At 36.1% G+C, this 14,196-nt stretch overlaps 2 protein-coding genes across 3 annotated transcripts; one reads left to right on the top strand and one right to left on the bottom strand.

Annotated features, from left to right (window-relative positions):
• Positions 1 to 1,242: 1,242 nt before the first annotated feature.
• On the top strand, positions 1,243 to 4,391 carry LOC146160967 (uncharacterized). 2 transcript variants are annotated; one of them, XM_083386092.1, is made up of 6 exons: positions 1,243 to 1,381; positions 1,518 to 1,565; positions 1,931 to 2,069; positions 2,592 to 2,849; positions 3,176 to 3,316; positions 3,632 to 4,391. In XM_083386092.1, the coding sequence occupies exons 1-6, from the start codon at positions 1,348 to 1,350 to the stop codon at positions 3,843 to 3,845; spliced, it is 834 nt and encodes a 277-aa protein (XP_083242218.1). In that variant the 5' UTR covers positions 1,243 to 1,347; the 3' UTR covers positions 3,846 to 4,391. The 2 variants fall into 2 exon arrangements, with proteins under 2 accessions (XP_083242218.1, XP_083242219.1); XM_083386093.1 differs by having other exon boundaries at positions 2,643 to 2,849.
• A 113-nt stretch (positions 4,392 to 4,504) lies between these two features.
• LOC146160968 (cytochrome P450 3A31-like) lies at positions 4,505 to 13,787 on the bottom strand. The gene is made up of 15 exons (XM_083386091.1): positions 13,347 to 13,787; positions 12,837 to 12,948; positions 11,545 to 11,594; positions 11,261 to 11,357; positions 11,015 to 11,094; positions 10,753 to 10,887; positions 10,522 to 10,588; positions 10,308 to 10,392; positions 9,844 to 9,968; positions 8,913 to 8,985; positions 8,366 to 8,526; positions 6,920 to 7,008; positions 6,532 to 6,669; positions 6,001 to 6,157; positions 4,505 to 5,466 (listed from the first exon to the last, which is right to left on the bottom strand). The coding sequence occupies exons 1-15, from the start codon at positions 13,415 to 13,417 to the stop codon at positions 5,380 to 5,382; spliced, it is 1,527 nt and encodes a 508-aa protein (XP_083242217.1). The 5' UTR covers positions 13,418 to 13,787; the 3' UTR covers positions 4,505 to 5,379.
• Positions 13,788 to 14,196: the final 409 nt, after the last annotated feature.

Raw genomic sequence — 14,196 nt, forward strand, 5'->3', positions numbered from 1 at the left:
AATTTAGCCAAGTGGTTTGTGGGGATTAAAAATTGGTTTTAAACCATGGGTTCCCAAACTTTTTAGGTGCGCCCCCTATCGATTTATCTATTATGTATTGCGTATGCGAATACTTAATTTTAACCTGGTATGACGTTGAATTAATCGGACTGCACGGGTCATGTGAGGTTCAACTGTTGACTTTAACTGTAGAATGATATGCAACAATTTCTCGTTGGAGAATGCCGTAGGCCTATAGACTTTTGGGTCTCCGAACAGCAATAGTACAACATTTGGGTGAATTACATATAAAATGTCCAACTCAGTCAACGCAATATGTGTTTTGCTGGTTAGTTGCGCACTTTTTATTTTATGAACTTTTGTTGTTAGATCCCAGCTTCGAAGGGCGTTTTACCTTCAGTTAAAGATTGCGTTGTTGGTATGCGAAAGTTCTTTAAGCAGTCTAACAAAATAAGGTCTGTAACAAATGTGCCAGTGGAAGAATAAAAAAAAGCTATTAAACTCCAAAAATAAAATTTTAGAAAGCGTAGGGATGAAAGCTAAATAGAGAATAGCAAAACAATCGACTACATCAACTCCCACCATAAAGCAAGTTAGAAAGGAGAAAATAATATTTATTTGTCAAATATGGTTTTATTGAGGGGCTAGCTATTTGTTGCCGCACACTTTGTAGACCTTCTTTACCCTATATAAAACGGTACACACGGTTGGATATAAGTGCCAACACAACAATAGTCGGAATCTTGTTCAACTACGCGCGATAATACACCATTTTCTTTATTTCATTGTAGCTCGCGGAAAAGGTTGCCCGACTGATGACAAAACAAAACCAACATGACGAAGGCAAGCGGAGAAAAGAACAAAGTGCCAGAAGCCTTAAGTGATGAAATACAGTTTTAACAGTAACATTGCAAATCCGTAGAAGCAATAGTGGTGTTTTTGACGTCAAGTTATATTTTGTAAGAAAACCATCAAACAATTGAAATTTGCCACTCCTATTATTTTTAATGTGCGATACGCCGAAAAACCGGGATTTTAAAATATAATGCAAAATACATATATATTTTTTTTCTAATACAGTAAGCTTTTGACAGAAGTCAGCAGAAAGGATTATTATCAGTTGACATATATTACAATAGCAAAAGCAGTAATATATATTTCTGAAAAGCTAACTGTTCTAAAAGTCAAACATTAAAAGCTAGCTTCTAGGGTTTTAAGGTTAGGTTTTGCAAGTTGGTTTAATATTGTCCTAATTGCCAAAATTTACTGCATAGCATCAGATATATCTGTTTGTCAGTAAAACAGAGTTCATAAAATTAGTACAAAAGAACCAAGGTGCATTGCAACATGATAAACCAAGAGCTAAACGACGAAACAAATGGCAAGTAGACTTTAAAAGAATTATTTTAATATAACCACACTTTCTTTTTTTAAATTGTGAGCTAATACGTAAAGTAATACCACTTATTGAAACAAATGAGATAAACTAAACTCTATACAAAACGACAAATTTACAGATGCCATGTCAGACAAAACTGCTCCGCCAAGGTCACCAAGAAAAATAAGTAAGATTGCTAATTATGACTATATCTTTATAATATAGGTCCTACAACTTTTGGTCTATTGTTTGCATAGTACGTGAACATATATATAGTAACTATACGATTTTTTTGTAAAAGCAAATTTAGTCAATATTTTACTTTTATTACACATAAGTCAATTTTTTTTTTGATTTCTTTGGAAATTTAATTGGCATTGTATCTAGTAGACATATTGACTTGGGAACTGGAACTCGACTTAAATGCAAATTACCTGAGTACAAGAATGCAATTCACTAAATAACTCAATATAAGCAGAATATAAAGAAAATTCCTGATGAAGATTTTAGGCTACCGTTAGACGGATTTAAGCCAAAGGTATACTTAACCAGGCATTGTGCTGCCTCCGGAAGATGAACTTCAGAGCACAAGCCGTCTCCGCAACCCAAGTCATCAGGAGCATAGCCCCAGAAGGCTGTCGGACGCGATAAGCTTGTCGTCTTACGTCATACATCACTCGAGAAAGTCGGGGTAAGCATTCGCAACAGTAGTAATAGATTGCTCGGCAGACGAATCAGAAACCTGAATAATACAAATTTACTATAGTGTTTTAGACAGGGTTGTAAACAAGTCATTTTAAAATTACTGAAGTCCCAGTCAAGTTATTTGTAAAATTCCTTAACTCCAAGTCAAGTATTTTTGAATAAATAACAAGTCCAGTCCCAGTCATAAAATTAACACGCTAAGCTATTAAAATTGGGCAAACCAGTCCGATTATGAGCAATACCTTAACTAAAAAATACCAAAAATGCAATATACAGCAAGCTGTCTTATGTGCAACAATTAGAATAAAAAAAAACAATTTTACGCAAAAAATTATTAGTGAAAACACTTCATTTCAACCATTTACCCAAAAGTCTTAAGTTAAGTCATTTTGCCTGAAAAACTTAAGTCAAGCCAGGCATTCGAAAACAGTGACTTAAGTGCACTTAAGTCAAGTTATTGACGTAAGTCATTACAGTACTGATTCTAGATGTTAATATTTAACCTAAGGGGAGGTCAAATCACACCCCAGTTTTGGAACGACCTTGCTCCCTATCTCAGCCCAAAATCAAAAAGCAGCCCACGGGCGACATCCAACGGCTGGAGTATCGGAGGAACAACGCGCACCATCACGGAGCGATTCTCGCATCCTTGGAACGCGTTAGTGGAGGAGGAAGGCGAAAAGATGCGACTGCCGATAATGCGACCCGGCAGCGAGTACGAGTCGGAAAGCAGGAGTAGATCCCGCTTGAGGTCGAGCACTGCCACGTATGTATTAATTATTATTGGAGTTTTGTAATATCGGCGAAGGTAAGCTGGCAACCTCCATTTCCACAAATATCAAACTTCGTCCTTTTTGTGCCAAACAGTTACAAAACCCAAATTATAATTCTTGCTAAAATCACCTAAGGTAATAAGAGTAACTTTTTGCTAAACGTTAAATTGTTTTAATGGATGAGCTTATGTTTTTAGGGCCTTAAAACCACAAGTTTTAAACACTTTCAGTCTACGCCGGACAAAAACAACTCTACAAACATGCAGATCAATTAGAAAAAAACAGTTTCTTTTTTAAACCGATTTTATTTCTTTTTCAGTCCGACTTTAAGCAACAAATCTTACGACTCGGCCCGAAGAGGAAGCACCAGTCTCACGCCGTTGCCTATAGTGAGGTTTAGGAGGCCCCAGGTGGCAATAAAGAAAGGGACCATTAACTACGCAGATGTGCGAACCTTGAGGTAACCTGAGAGTGTTTCAATGACTTAAGTCAGGGACTGTTTTGCAAATAAGTATTTTAAGCAAATATATTTGACTTGAATTGAGTATTACGCCATTAAGGCAAACGCCTGACTTCGACTTCAAACGACCTTGACTTTCGTGTTTTTATTTAAAAATGTTTGGTAAAATTTAATCAGTTTTCACAACACCGCTTGAAAGTCACCTAGCATTTGTCGCGAATGAATTATTTTTTAAGAGATAAAACATTAACATCAAGAAAGCAGAATCAAAGGTTAAACAATCCACCATATTAATTCACATACTTACTCATCCAGGCATCAGGTCGAGAGCGCCCAAGCGGAACGGCAAAGTGCCAAGTTTCGGCAAGACTACGCGCGAACCACCAACGACATCTACCGGATGAAGCTGAACAAGACCGACAAGCTGGACTGGAAACGCGAGCTGCAGTTCCGCGAAACTTGCGCCACCTACCTGGGGACTTCCCCCGGGGCGTCGAGGGCCGTGGCCGGACAGCTTTGCTACTTATAGGCTTATCTTGTACTACAAAGACGTTCAGTAAAATAACGTTCGATAAAACACGTTTGGCAAAATAACCTTCGAGAAATACCTTTGGCAAAAATGACGTTTGAGAAATACCTTTGGCAAAACAACGTTCGAAACAACACGTTTGGCAAAATACCGTTCAAAAAACACGTTTGGAAAAATTGGCAAAAACAACGTTCCAGAAATACCTTTGGCAAAACAACGTTTAAAAAACAGTTTTGGCCAAATACCGTTCGAAAAACACTGATTATTTTGCCAACAACATTTGATTATATTTAAAATGTGGTTTGTATAAAAACAGAATGTATAGGCGCTTGGAAAGTTTCAGCCTATATTGTTTTTTCCGTTTTTCTATCTAACTCTTTTGCGATCAGGTTTCTTCGAGAGTCGCATTTCTGATGTTCGTTTAACTTAAAGAGAATACAGTATATATATAATCTTTCAGCAAGGGTGATGCAGAAAGCATATATATCACCCACCAGTTTCTGCGAACTGCCTTTATTAGCTTTCATGATTTGACTGTGATTTCCTTAGAAGGCTTAATGCCTGTTGTAACATAATTGTTTTTCACTTTACATAAACAAATACTGTAACAAGTCACTCCTTTGTTCAAAGGAATAAAGCCTAAACGTAAACTGATTCACTACTTTTATTGTCATCAGAAAAACTACAAATCCTTTGTTCAAAGGAATAAAGCAGAAACGTTAAATGCATTGTTTATTCACAACTTTCACAGAATCACTAATAGTTATTGTCATTAGAAAAACAAGCGTTTCAGAAAATACACTCCAAGGTACTGCAATTTTAGGGCTACCATATTTTCAGCACCCAGAAAAAGGACATTTTTTTGCCGGCAAGTCAAACGAAAGTAGAATTGTTAAGTTTAAGTTTATTGATGCTAATTTATGGGATGTTTGGTTGTTTTGGGATTCTCAGATTAATTTTCGATAGGAAATTTGGTGTTGCTGGCCGACTCGAGCGCTATTTGTTGCGAGCGCGATGAATTTTGCTGTTGGCGGCTACGGAAAGAGTTATACGTAACGATTTAAAATCCTACGTTTTAAAGTGAATAATCACACTCCTTTGCTTTATTAATGGGCCTTTTTACATGTGAGTTTCGGTTGCAATTTTTCTGACGCAATGTTTGCAATAACAATCAAGAAGTTGGGGCTGGTAGGGCAATTTGTTGGTAAACCTTTTTGAAACCAGCAATTGAGCATGTTTCATGGCTACAGTATTTTTTAGAAATAAAGTCTAGCCTAAAAGTCTTGTTAAAACTGTAAGCAAATTACTCAAAATGCGAAAAAAGAGGACATTTGGGCATTTTTGAGCTTCCTCAGAGGACCATTCAATTTTCTTGATAAAAGAGAACAAATCCTCCTAAAAGAGGACATATGGTAGGCCTATGTAATTTAATCCAATTGGTTTCAAATTTTAGAAATAACCAGTAAAAAAAAGTTGCAAAAGGATAACATGCAAAAGGGTGCGTATATTTATACAACTTCAATGTTAAGTTTTTTCAATTCTTAATTCTTGGTATGACCCGCAGAAAGATGTCTTCCTTCGGTCGCATGCTGGATTTGAAGGTCATCTCCAGTGGTGGTTTCTATAACAAAGCAAGTGGTTCAAGCAGGAAGTGTTTGATAGGCGCTTTTTAAATCATAGTATATAGGCCTACTATAATGCATTGGAGCATTTTGCACAAAGTATTAATTAAACTTTTTAAAGCATATGTGGTTATAGTGTCTATGATAAATCATAAAAAATTAGAGATGATTCGAACACTTGATCGGTAAAAAACTGCTGATTATATAGTAGGCCTACTATTAGCATATAGAAGAACTAAACATTTATGCATAACTCTTTAATAATACCAAATATTTAGGTTCGGCGAATGTCGATTAGGAAATTGTCCCATATGTTACGAACAATACTAAACATTAAAATATATTTACCTCAAATCTCACGAATTAAATCAAGGACATCTGGTGGCTTTAGCTAACTAATAAGTATAGTCTGATAAAAACTTAATGCTATATTAGGCTTCGGATAAGAATCGAAATTGCCCCTGTTTCAGATCCAAACCAGTAATATACCAGCTTCGGCTCAAAGCATTCCATTGTCTTTGAATCTAACTTACCGGAGTGTCGTTGCACATCTGGAGCTCGAAGTTTGCCAGCAGTTTCGCAATTCCCATATATATTTCGATACGAGCAAGCCTCTGCCCGATACAGTTACGTGGCCCGACGCCGAACGGTTGGAAAACGATCGGGTTGATCTTGCTCATGTCCTCAAACCTGTGCAAGTAATCACCGGTATAATTGAATATGATATTAGGGCGTTTTGCATTTGGTAAAGGCCTTTGTTTGATTACTTGGGCGACCAGGATTTTTTGAAATATTAAAATTTAATTTCAGTTTAAAGCGTGTCAGTTTTCCTAAATTAGAGTAAAATTAGAATGCGCAAATTCATAAAAAACAAACTTACCCATCATAAAATCAATTAAAATTCTTTTTTTTAACCAATTAAAATCATTGTTGTTTTTTAAATTGCAAGTTGTTGTTATGACAGATTAAACATATTACTAGTTGAAAAGAAAATGAGAAAAACGAAAATTGTTTTATTATGCGACCATGTCAACAGGCCTCATATATGTTTATTGACTGTATACCTGTCAGGGTAAAATTTCCACGGCTCGTCCCAGTATTCTTCGTCGTGCGATAAACCGTAGGAAGGGATATTGACGTGAATGCCAGCCGGGATGGTAACTCCATCAATTGTAATCTCCCGCTCGCTGTAGCGCGAGTTCCTAACAGGAAGAGAAAAAATTGTTGAAACACCGCACAACGACACACTGACAATTGTTTCTCCATGGAATTTTTTTGCATGATTATATAGCTTACTTCGATTTTTTTACCACGAGAAAGAAATAGTTGATTTGGCGCACCAAAAAAGGAGTTAGGCTACTCTGCACTTTTTTCACATAGTTGCAGCTCGGTTTAAAAACTTACAAAGCACTTAAGTGCCAGTCAAAATCACTGCTTAAATAAACAACGTACATCGGAACCGCCGGGTAGAGTCTGAGGGTCTCGTTGAGGCACTGCTGCATGTACTTCAGTTCCGACGTCGCCTCGTATGTCAGGCCGCCCTAAACAATCCGACGTTAAAGTTATGCAAACAACTCAAGCAGAATCTGTAAGATTAGATTCACATAAAAAAAACATTAGAGCTTCTTACTAATTGATCCATATTTTTTACTAAAACTGTACAAGGTAAAAAACTGTAGTCTGCAACTCTGCATCGCTTGGCAACGTTTCGTTATGCATGATTAATCTGCGCATTCGCTGTTCGCCTGTATCCTGTTCAAACACAGTCCGCTTAAAGTGTCCAATTTTTAACACATATTCTAACACAGACGCTTCAAAGCCCCGAAATATCCTAATACGAGCGCTACAAGCGCTGAAAACAAATCGAATCGGGTGGGTATCGCAACGTTGTGTGCTTAGCCAAGCGTTATCGCGAAGCCTTGATTTTAAATATTGGATACAAAAGTTTACCAGATTAGAGTTAAAAATCTCAAAACGAGTGACCATTTCCACATTTTAATTTAACAATTACGCAAACATCAACAAAATAGAAAGATAGAAGACAGTAAAGTATGGCACCTATAAAGCAAGGAGCGATATATCATGGGATAAAGTCCAAAACAAACGTAGGGAGCGTCGGCAATGTTTTTGCACATTTACAACGCTTATTTAACTAATTGTGCACATAGCAGTATCTTCAACAATTGCTAATCTATATAAGTTCCAAACAGGAGAGAGCTACAGTATTCATTTGCAAGGTAGTTAAAAATTATAAAGGATTTTAAGTTGTAATTTTCTGTCGCGTGAACGTTTAAACGATTTATGATGATAAATAGAGTCTATAGAAGAGGTCGCAACATAGGGTCCAATGTAAAACCTCCGGCCCGCAACCGCTTTTTTACACACTGGTCACGGCGCCGACCATGTAAACATATTGTTGCGCGATTATTGTTTATACATATAGTATGTCAACATTTTGAGGGAATCTTTTCAGTCTAAAGACGCCTTTGTTTCGCCAACTTATATCCGGATGGATTTTTGTTCATTGTGTCTTTTAAAAACGAATTTAATATTGGGAGTTTAACAGCTCTATTTAAATTCACTATAATTTAAGTGTTTATGGATGACGCACTATGGACTCAAATTTTACACAAAACAAACGCAATCGTTTCTCATTTCGCCCTAAGGCATTGCTGCATTTTCTAATTTTATTAGACCCATTTTCAAGTGTAAAAATCCTTAGCCCCGAACAAACAAATTTCGTAATAAAATGTTTAAAAACAAAATTCGACAGATAAAATACATTACAGTCCGTCGAGACCTTTCTAAATTTGTTTGGACCGCGAGTAGGAAAAGATGGCTGATCCCGGTTTATAAGGAAACAACGCGCCAGCAGGTCCGAGCTTAGATCACACTCACGTGTTTCCTGATGGCGTCATCCACTTCACGCCTGAGTCGCCCCTGCGCTTCCGGGTGTGCGGCCAAGTTGTAACACATAGTGATCAAAGTGTTCCCGGTGGTCTCGTACCCGGCCAGTATCATCAGCATGCTGTTGCCCACTATCTCGTTGCGGGTGAGTCCTGAAACGATACACTTCGCTGAGCGATTCTCACCACGCATAGTTTTATTTAACTTCTTAAGAAACATAAATTGGATAAAATGTATTTGACTTCTACGTATTGTTAGTGGGACCGTACTGGCGCTGAGCTCCAAAAAACGAAAGAAGTAGAAAAGGTTACTTTTACGATTAGTAAAAAATAGGTCATTTTTTATTTTTATTAAGAAATTAAAAAATAGAAACTTTTATGCAGTTTTAGTGGAACCGTGCCAGCGCTGTGCTTCAGAAAACGAAAGTAGTAAAAAATAGGTCATTTTTTAAACAATTAAAAAATAAGGACTTTTAAGTATTTTTAGTGGAACCGTACCAACCCTCGTTCCTTGCCTCGGTTGTTGTATTTATACGTACCTTTGTCGGCTCCCTTTCGAACGTCGTCCTCTGAAATTTGCGAATCCAACATGTGACGTAACAGATCAACCCTCTGGAACACATTATCCGATCCAAATCCGGTTAACATTATACTTCACTACATAACAAAATACCGGACGTTGTCAAGGCTGAGCCAGGTAGATATACTGACATTAACGCATCGGTATTTAATTTTGATATAAAAGGTTATTTTGAGTGCAAATTAATTCCAAACACTAAAATGGTTATTAGCATCGCTCTAATGTACTTTCTGTCTCTACGTTGTACGTGTTGGAATTGGGTTCAGAAACAATGATGCAACCTAAGATAGAACTGTTACTAGAACCAGGATAGGTTTCTTAGTGCCACAACAGGTTAATTTATTTAGTGGTAAATGTCTCTTTATGTCCATAAATTAGCCATATGTTTTCAATAGAAAAAGAAACACCCGGCAAAGGTGTGAAAGATTCTATCAATGGCATTCTCAAAGAAAGAGTTTAGATATTTGTGTTAAAAATAATGTCGAGTCAAACCAGTTACAAAACAGGTTACTTCCTCAATAAAATTTTAAACCATAAGGGTTCTTTTAAAATAAATATATATTTGAAACACTATATACGGATCTGTTCATAAGTTTAATGGTGAAAATAACGGCCCAAATAGACGTTAAAAGCGACATGCTTTATTTTCAAACGTTTCGGCAATTTCTAATGTCATCATCAGTGATCACTCTTTTAACGACTATTTGGGCCGTTATTTTCACCATTAAATATATATTTTGTTACATAAAATTGTTAATACATTCTATCACGTGTATACGCATTCGAGACCTTAATTGTGCTTATCAGCACGAATTAATTTCGAAGAGTTAAATTTAAGTTTATTTTTCTTGGCGACTGTCGAGCAAAAAAAAAATAAGACTTATACTGACCGCATTTTTGTCGTCCTTGTTTTTTATGAGGCGATCAACCAGGCCAGCAAAGTGGGCAACGGTATCGGCGGGAAACAAACTGTAGTTCAAGTAACCGGCTATTCTTTCGATGGTAGGGAACATAACTATCAAGATAATTTCGCATCGTTCAATATAATCTTATAACAGTAGATGTATGATTGTATGGGTTTGTGTTTTTTAGAAAACGAACCCCGGTCAATTTAATACAGAGGGGATTAACAAGATTTTTATGGCAAGAGCGACATTTTTAAATCAAAAGTTTTAAGGACTGAAAACAATTTCTTAATTAACTTTCCATAGCGAAAACTTATTTTATTAACGAACGGTTTGATACCCAGTCATCACGCCACTAACTAACTAAACATTTGCGTAACAAAAGGAAATGTTCAAATTGAAAATTATTGGCGTTACATGAACAACATGTTTACACAACTTATACTTACAGAAAAGCAAAAACAAAGTGTAGCCGAATCCTCTATCAAAGAGTTTTTTGGCCAATTTCACAGTTTTTGGTTCCTTTGTGCTATCCTGACAATAAAATAATGGAACATAAAGGTAATAAGAGAAGGTTCTGCAAATATTAAAAAAATATAACACAAACTTTTTATTTTTTAACATGAAGGTATTTTAACAAGTATGTTAACCAATTTAAACTACCTGGGATTGGATATTGACGCTAAACGCGGCTGAGCAGATGACATCTAGTGAATACTTTCCGAAGACACTAAATCAAAAGTTGCCTTATTATTGAAGGATTAATATCAATTTAGCACCAAGTTATTCATACCTATAAAATGTAGTTTACAAACAAAATTTAGAAATAATAAACTGTCTAATATTAGGTATAGTATACAATCAAATAAAACTTTTGAACAAAAAGCATCATACTCTTTTGCCAAAAATCGTCCTTTGTTATCCTTGTCTGCCAACTGTAGATTTTCGACCATGTGATCAGCACATTGTCCAATAAATCCTAGCATCTCTTTCAGTTTTGAAGTCGAAAATGTCGGACTGATGGTGTTTCTGTGTAGATAATATTTGAATTTCCAACAATTTTTTGTATTTTATTTCATAATAGTGGTAAAACATGTTTAAAAAGTTAAATGACAGTTAAGAGAAATTGAAGCTAGTTCGATTTATGATTTCCGACCTGATTCTTTTCCAATGGTCTCCCTTGACCGCAGTCAGTCCAGTGTTCATTTCTTTTCCATTGACGTAACTAAATGTCACCTGTAATAAAATATTGATCTATAAACTATTATAATCTGCAATTCACATTTCAAAAAAAATACACAGACAAGCGCTGAAAATTGGTAGAAGGGTTGAGCGGTGTACAAAGGTAGATGCTTATGCTTTTCGGATGTCTCTTAGTAGGCCTACTCGAACATTGTCATACCTGACGATTGACGAAAGTGGGAAATTCTTTGATGAAAATTTTTTTTAGTATTGCAGGATCTGCAATTGTAATGCGAGTTTGAAGGGCGACATATGATCTGCAAAACAATCAGCAGAATTAGTAAATATTGTTCAAATAATAGTACCAAATATGGTAAGCAAATAATCATAGAAAACCCAACACTATAACCTATGCTTTGGTTTTGAAATAAAGTGCGTTACTTTTGTCTTTTCACTCTAAATGAGACTAACACATCTCACGTTTTATAATATAAAAATACATACCCGTAAATCATCCCATATTGTTTCTTTTTTGCAAGTTGTTGGTTGAAAATCTTAGAAATAAACAAATAAGTAAAATAAAAAATTTAAACTTTATTTACAATTTTGTCCCCCGTGTCGACGTTTCCGTAAACGCACACCAGTCACCACGTCTAGTGTGAATCAACCTTACGAAATGAAGATCGCCGCATATAAACTTTGTGTTCAACTTTATTGACTTAATTAAACAATAGGGAACATCAAATATTTAACAAAACAAATAGCAAGTTTTGTAAAAAGATTAGTAGAAGTTTAAATTTTATCAAAATTAAAATTGTATTAATTGTATTTAAAACCAACAAACATTTCGAGTAATGGACTATTAACCCTGCAGGGTTGGCCTTGAATTAAAATTTGTACTCGACAATCGGGCGAGCGCTAATTAGGAGACGAAAATGATCCTCGACAAAAATACCGGCACGCTGTCTGCTGATTGTTTATCAATGATTGTTTATATCAATTATTATTAACCTGCCTCACTATTTCGGTGCGTATATACATAGTTCATAAACGGCAAATTAGCGCATTTGTTTACTTTACACGCATCGACAGACAAGTGGAATGTAGTTATGTGTTCAACACTAACTAACGCTTTTATCGTAAATCCTCACGCCCACAAGTAAACAATTTAACTAAGAACTATAACGATAATTTTAACTATTGATCAATCGCTGGGCCCGACTCACAAATTTATACTCATTTTTACCAAACGATGTGTTTGGTCATGGTGTAGTTGCCACGGATTAATAAATTAGGACCTTTAGTATGTCTGATGAACAATTAGAAACTCGCCAGTCGGGCAAGTGGGTGTCAATCAGCACTCGCCCGGAGCGAATCGCACTTGCATTGGCGAGCGGGTGAATGCAAATCCCCAACCCTGCCTTGTTTCAGAAAACATAGTGCAGGCCAGAACCGTTAACATCATGGCCCCATCTGGCCATCTGGGCGTAGTTTTGTTAACCAGTTGTTCAATTTGTAAAATAAAATCGTGGTTGGCCAATTGCAACGTTCGCAATAGTTAGCGGTTACTTGGAACCAAAGTTACTTAAAAAGGAAAACAGGCAGTTATATCCAATGATGCTAAGGTATTTTCGCTATGTGCTATTTTTGTTCCCTTTTTCTCAATGTTTACGAGCACAAAAATAAATTGAAAATATTGAAATATTTACCAATAGTGAAACAATTATATTGTTGTTTATTCTGTTTGTAAAAAAATACTTTCTAATTATAGGTTAATAATGAAGAAAGAAACCTACAGCATCAGGGTCTTTTGCAAAGTCTCGTAGATTTCCGAGTCCTAATATGCTGGGGGGTTCATGTGGGATGTTATACTTCTTTAAAACCTGCCACTGCCTGTGGATGTAGTATCTGCAATATTAACAAAACAGGAACAATTAACAAAAATATTACAGTGTGTGTAACTTTACGCGATCAGTTTAAAAATGCTTTCACTCAAAGGTAAACGAAATCATTGCAAAATGATTTGCACATATTCGCAAAATGTTTTCGGAAATAAGCAGGCGACAAGTTGAAAAATAAGTTCATCATATTAGTCGTCGAAACTCGATAGCATCAAAAGCCCCAAAGTTCTCGACATAACTACAACTGCAAAAATTCTGATTACGCCGATAGCACAATTAACTTACAACACAATGTTATTTTAAGCGGTCTAGTTGAACGTTGAATAAACAAGCAACTAAATTAATCGTACACCCGCACACCCGTTCATTCAACGTTCAACTGTTTAATTGCTACAATTAACTTACCTTATGGCAAAGAGGATCGTAAAAAGCAAAATCCATGTTTCAATGGAAAGTAAGTCGAGCGGGCATATCATCTTGCAAACTGAAGAAGTTTGTCACACAATAAATACACGTCTTTTAAAATATTTTTTGAACAAAATGCTATAATGACTAAAACTGATCAAATTTATACCAAGCGAGTATCATCTGACAAATACGTCGTGGCACGAAATGGAAGTGACGTCATTGCTACGTAATGCATGATTTTTGATGATGAAACAACGCTAAGCTTGGGAGTTTTTTGGCTCGCTGTTGCGTCATCCATTCACGAGTTAAACTATAGCAAATCAGTAATTCGTCTCTGAATCGATGATATAAATAGAAAGTTGATGCATTTTTTGCAAACAGTGCGCGCATCTAGCAACTTCATAACATAAGAATGAATTCTATGCCCTTTACCTGCTAAACGAAGCGATATAACTGGACAGCATACAACGGACAATTCAGTCTTTATAAGTAGGCGAAACCAAAGCCACTCGTGATCGTGCTTTTTGATGCGAAGAAGCTGTGTGTGTGTCGGGTGCACTTTCGTCATAATGAAACACGCTGGAACTGGGCGGCTGAACGAACGAAGTAAACAGAGTCACATGACAATGATCAAATGGCTTCAGGCTAGCAAGCGAAGCAGCCTTTGTAAAGAAAGCAATTCGAAACAAGTTTTCACAGCTTTATTTAACAATTGCATACATCATTATAAGCCGTATTGCAATTGTATACAAATTGTGATTTAATACAAGGGAGTACTGTTACTGTTAAGCTCGGGGTTTTCCCAATATAGGCGAGTTTCATCGAAATAATGAAAGGTGTATTGTCA

This window comes from Ascidiella aspersa, chromosome 3, assembly GCF_963924565.1.
Source record: "Ascidiella aspersa chromosome 3, kaAscAspe10.2, whole genome shotgun sequence".
Lineage (NCBI taxonomy): Eukaryota > Metazoa > Chordata > Ascidiacea > Phlebobranchia > Ascidiidae > Ascidiella > Ascidiella aspersa.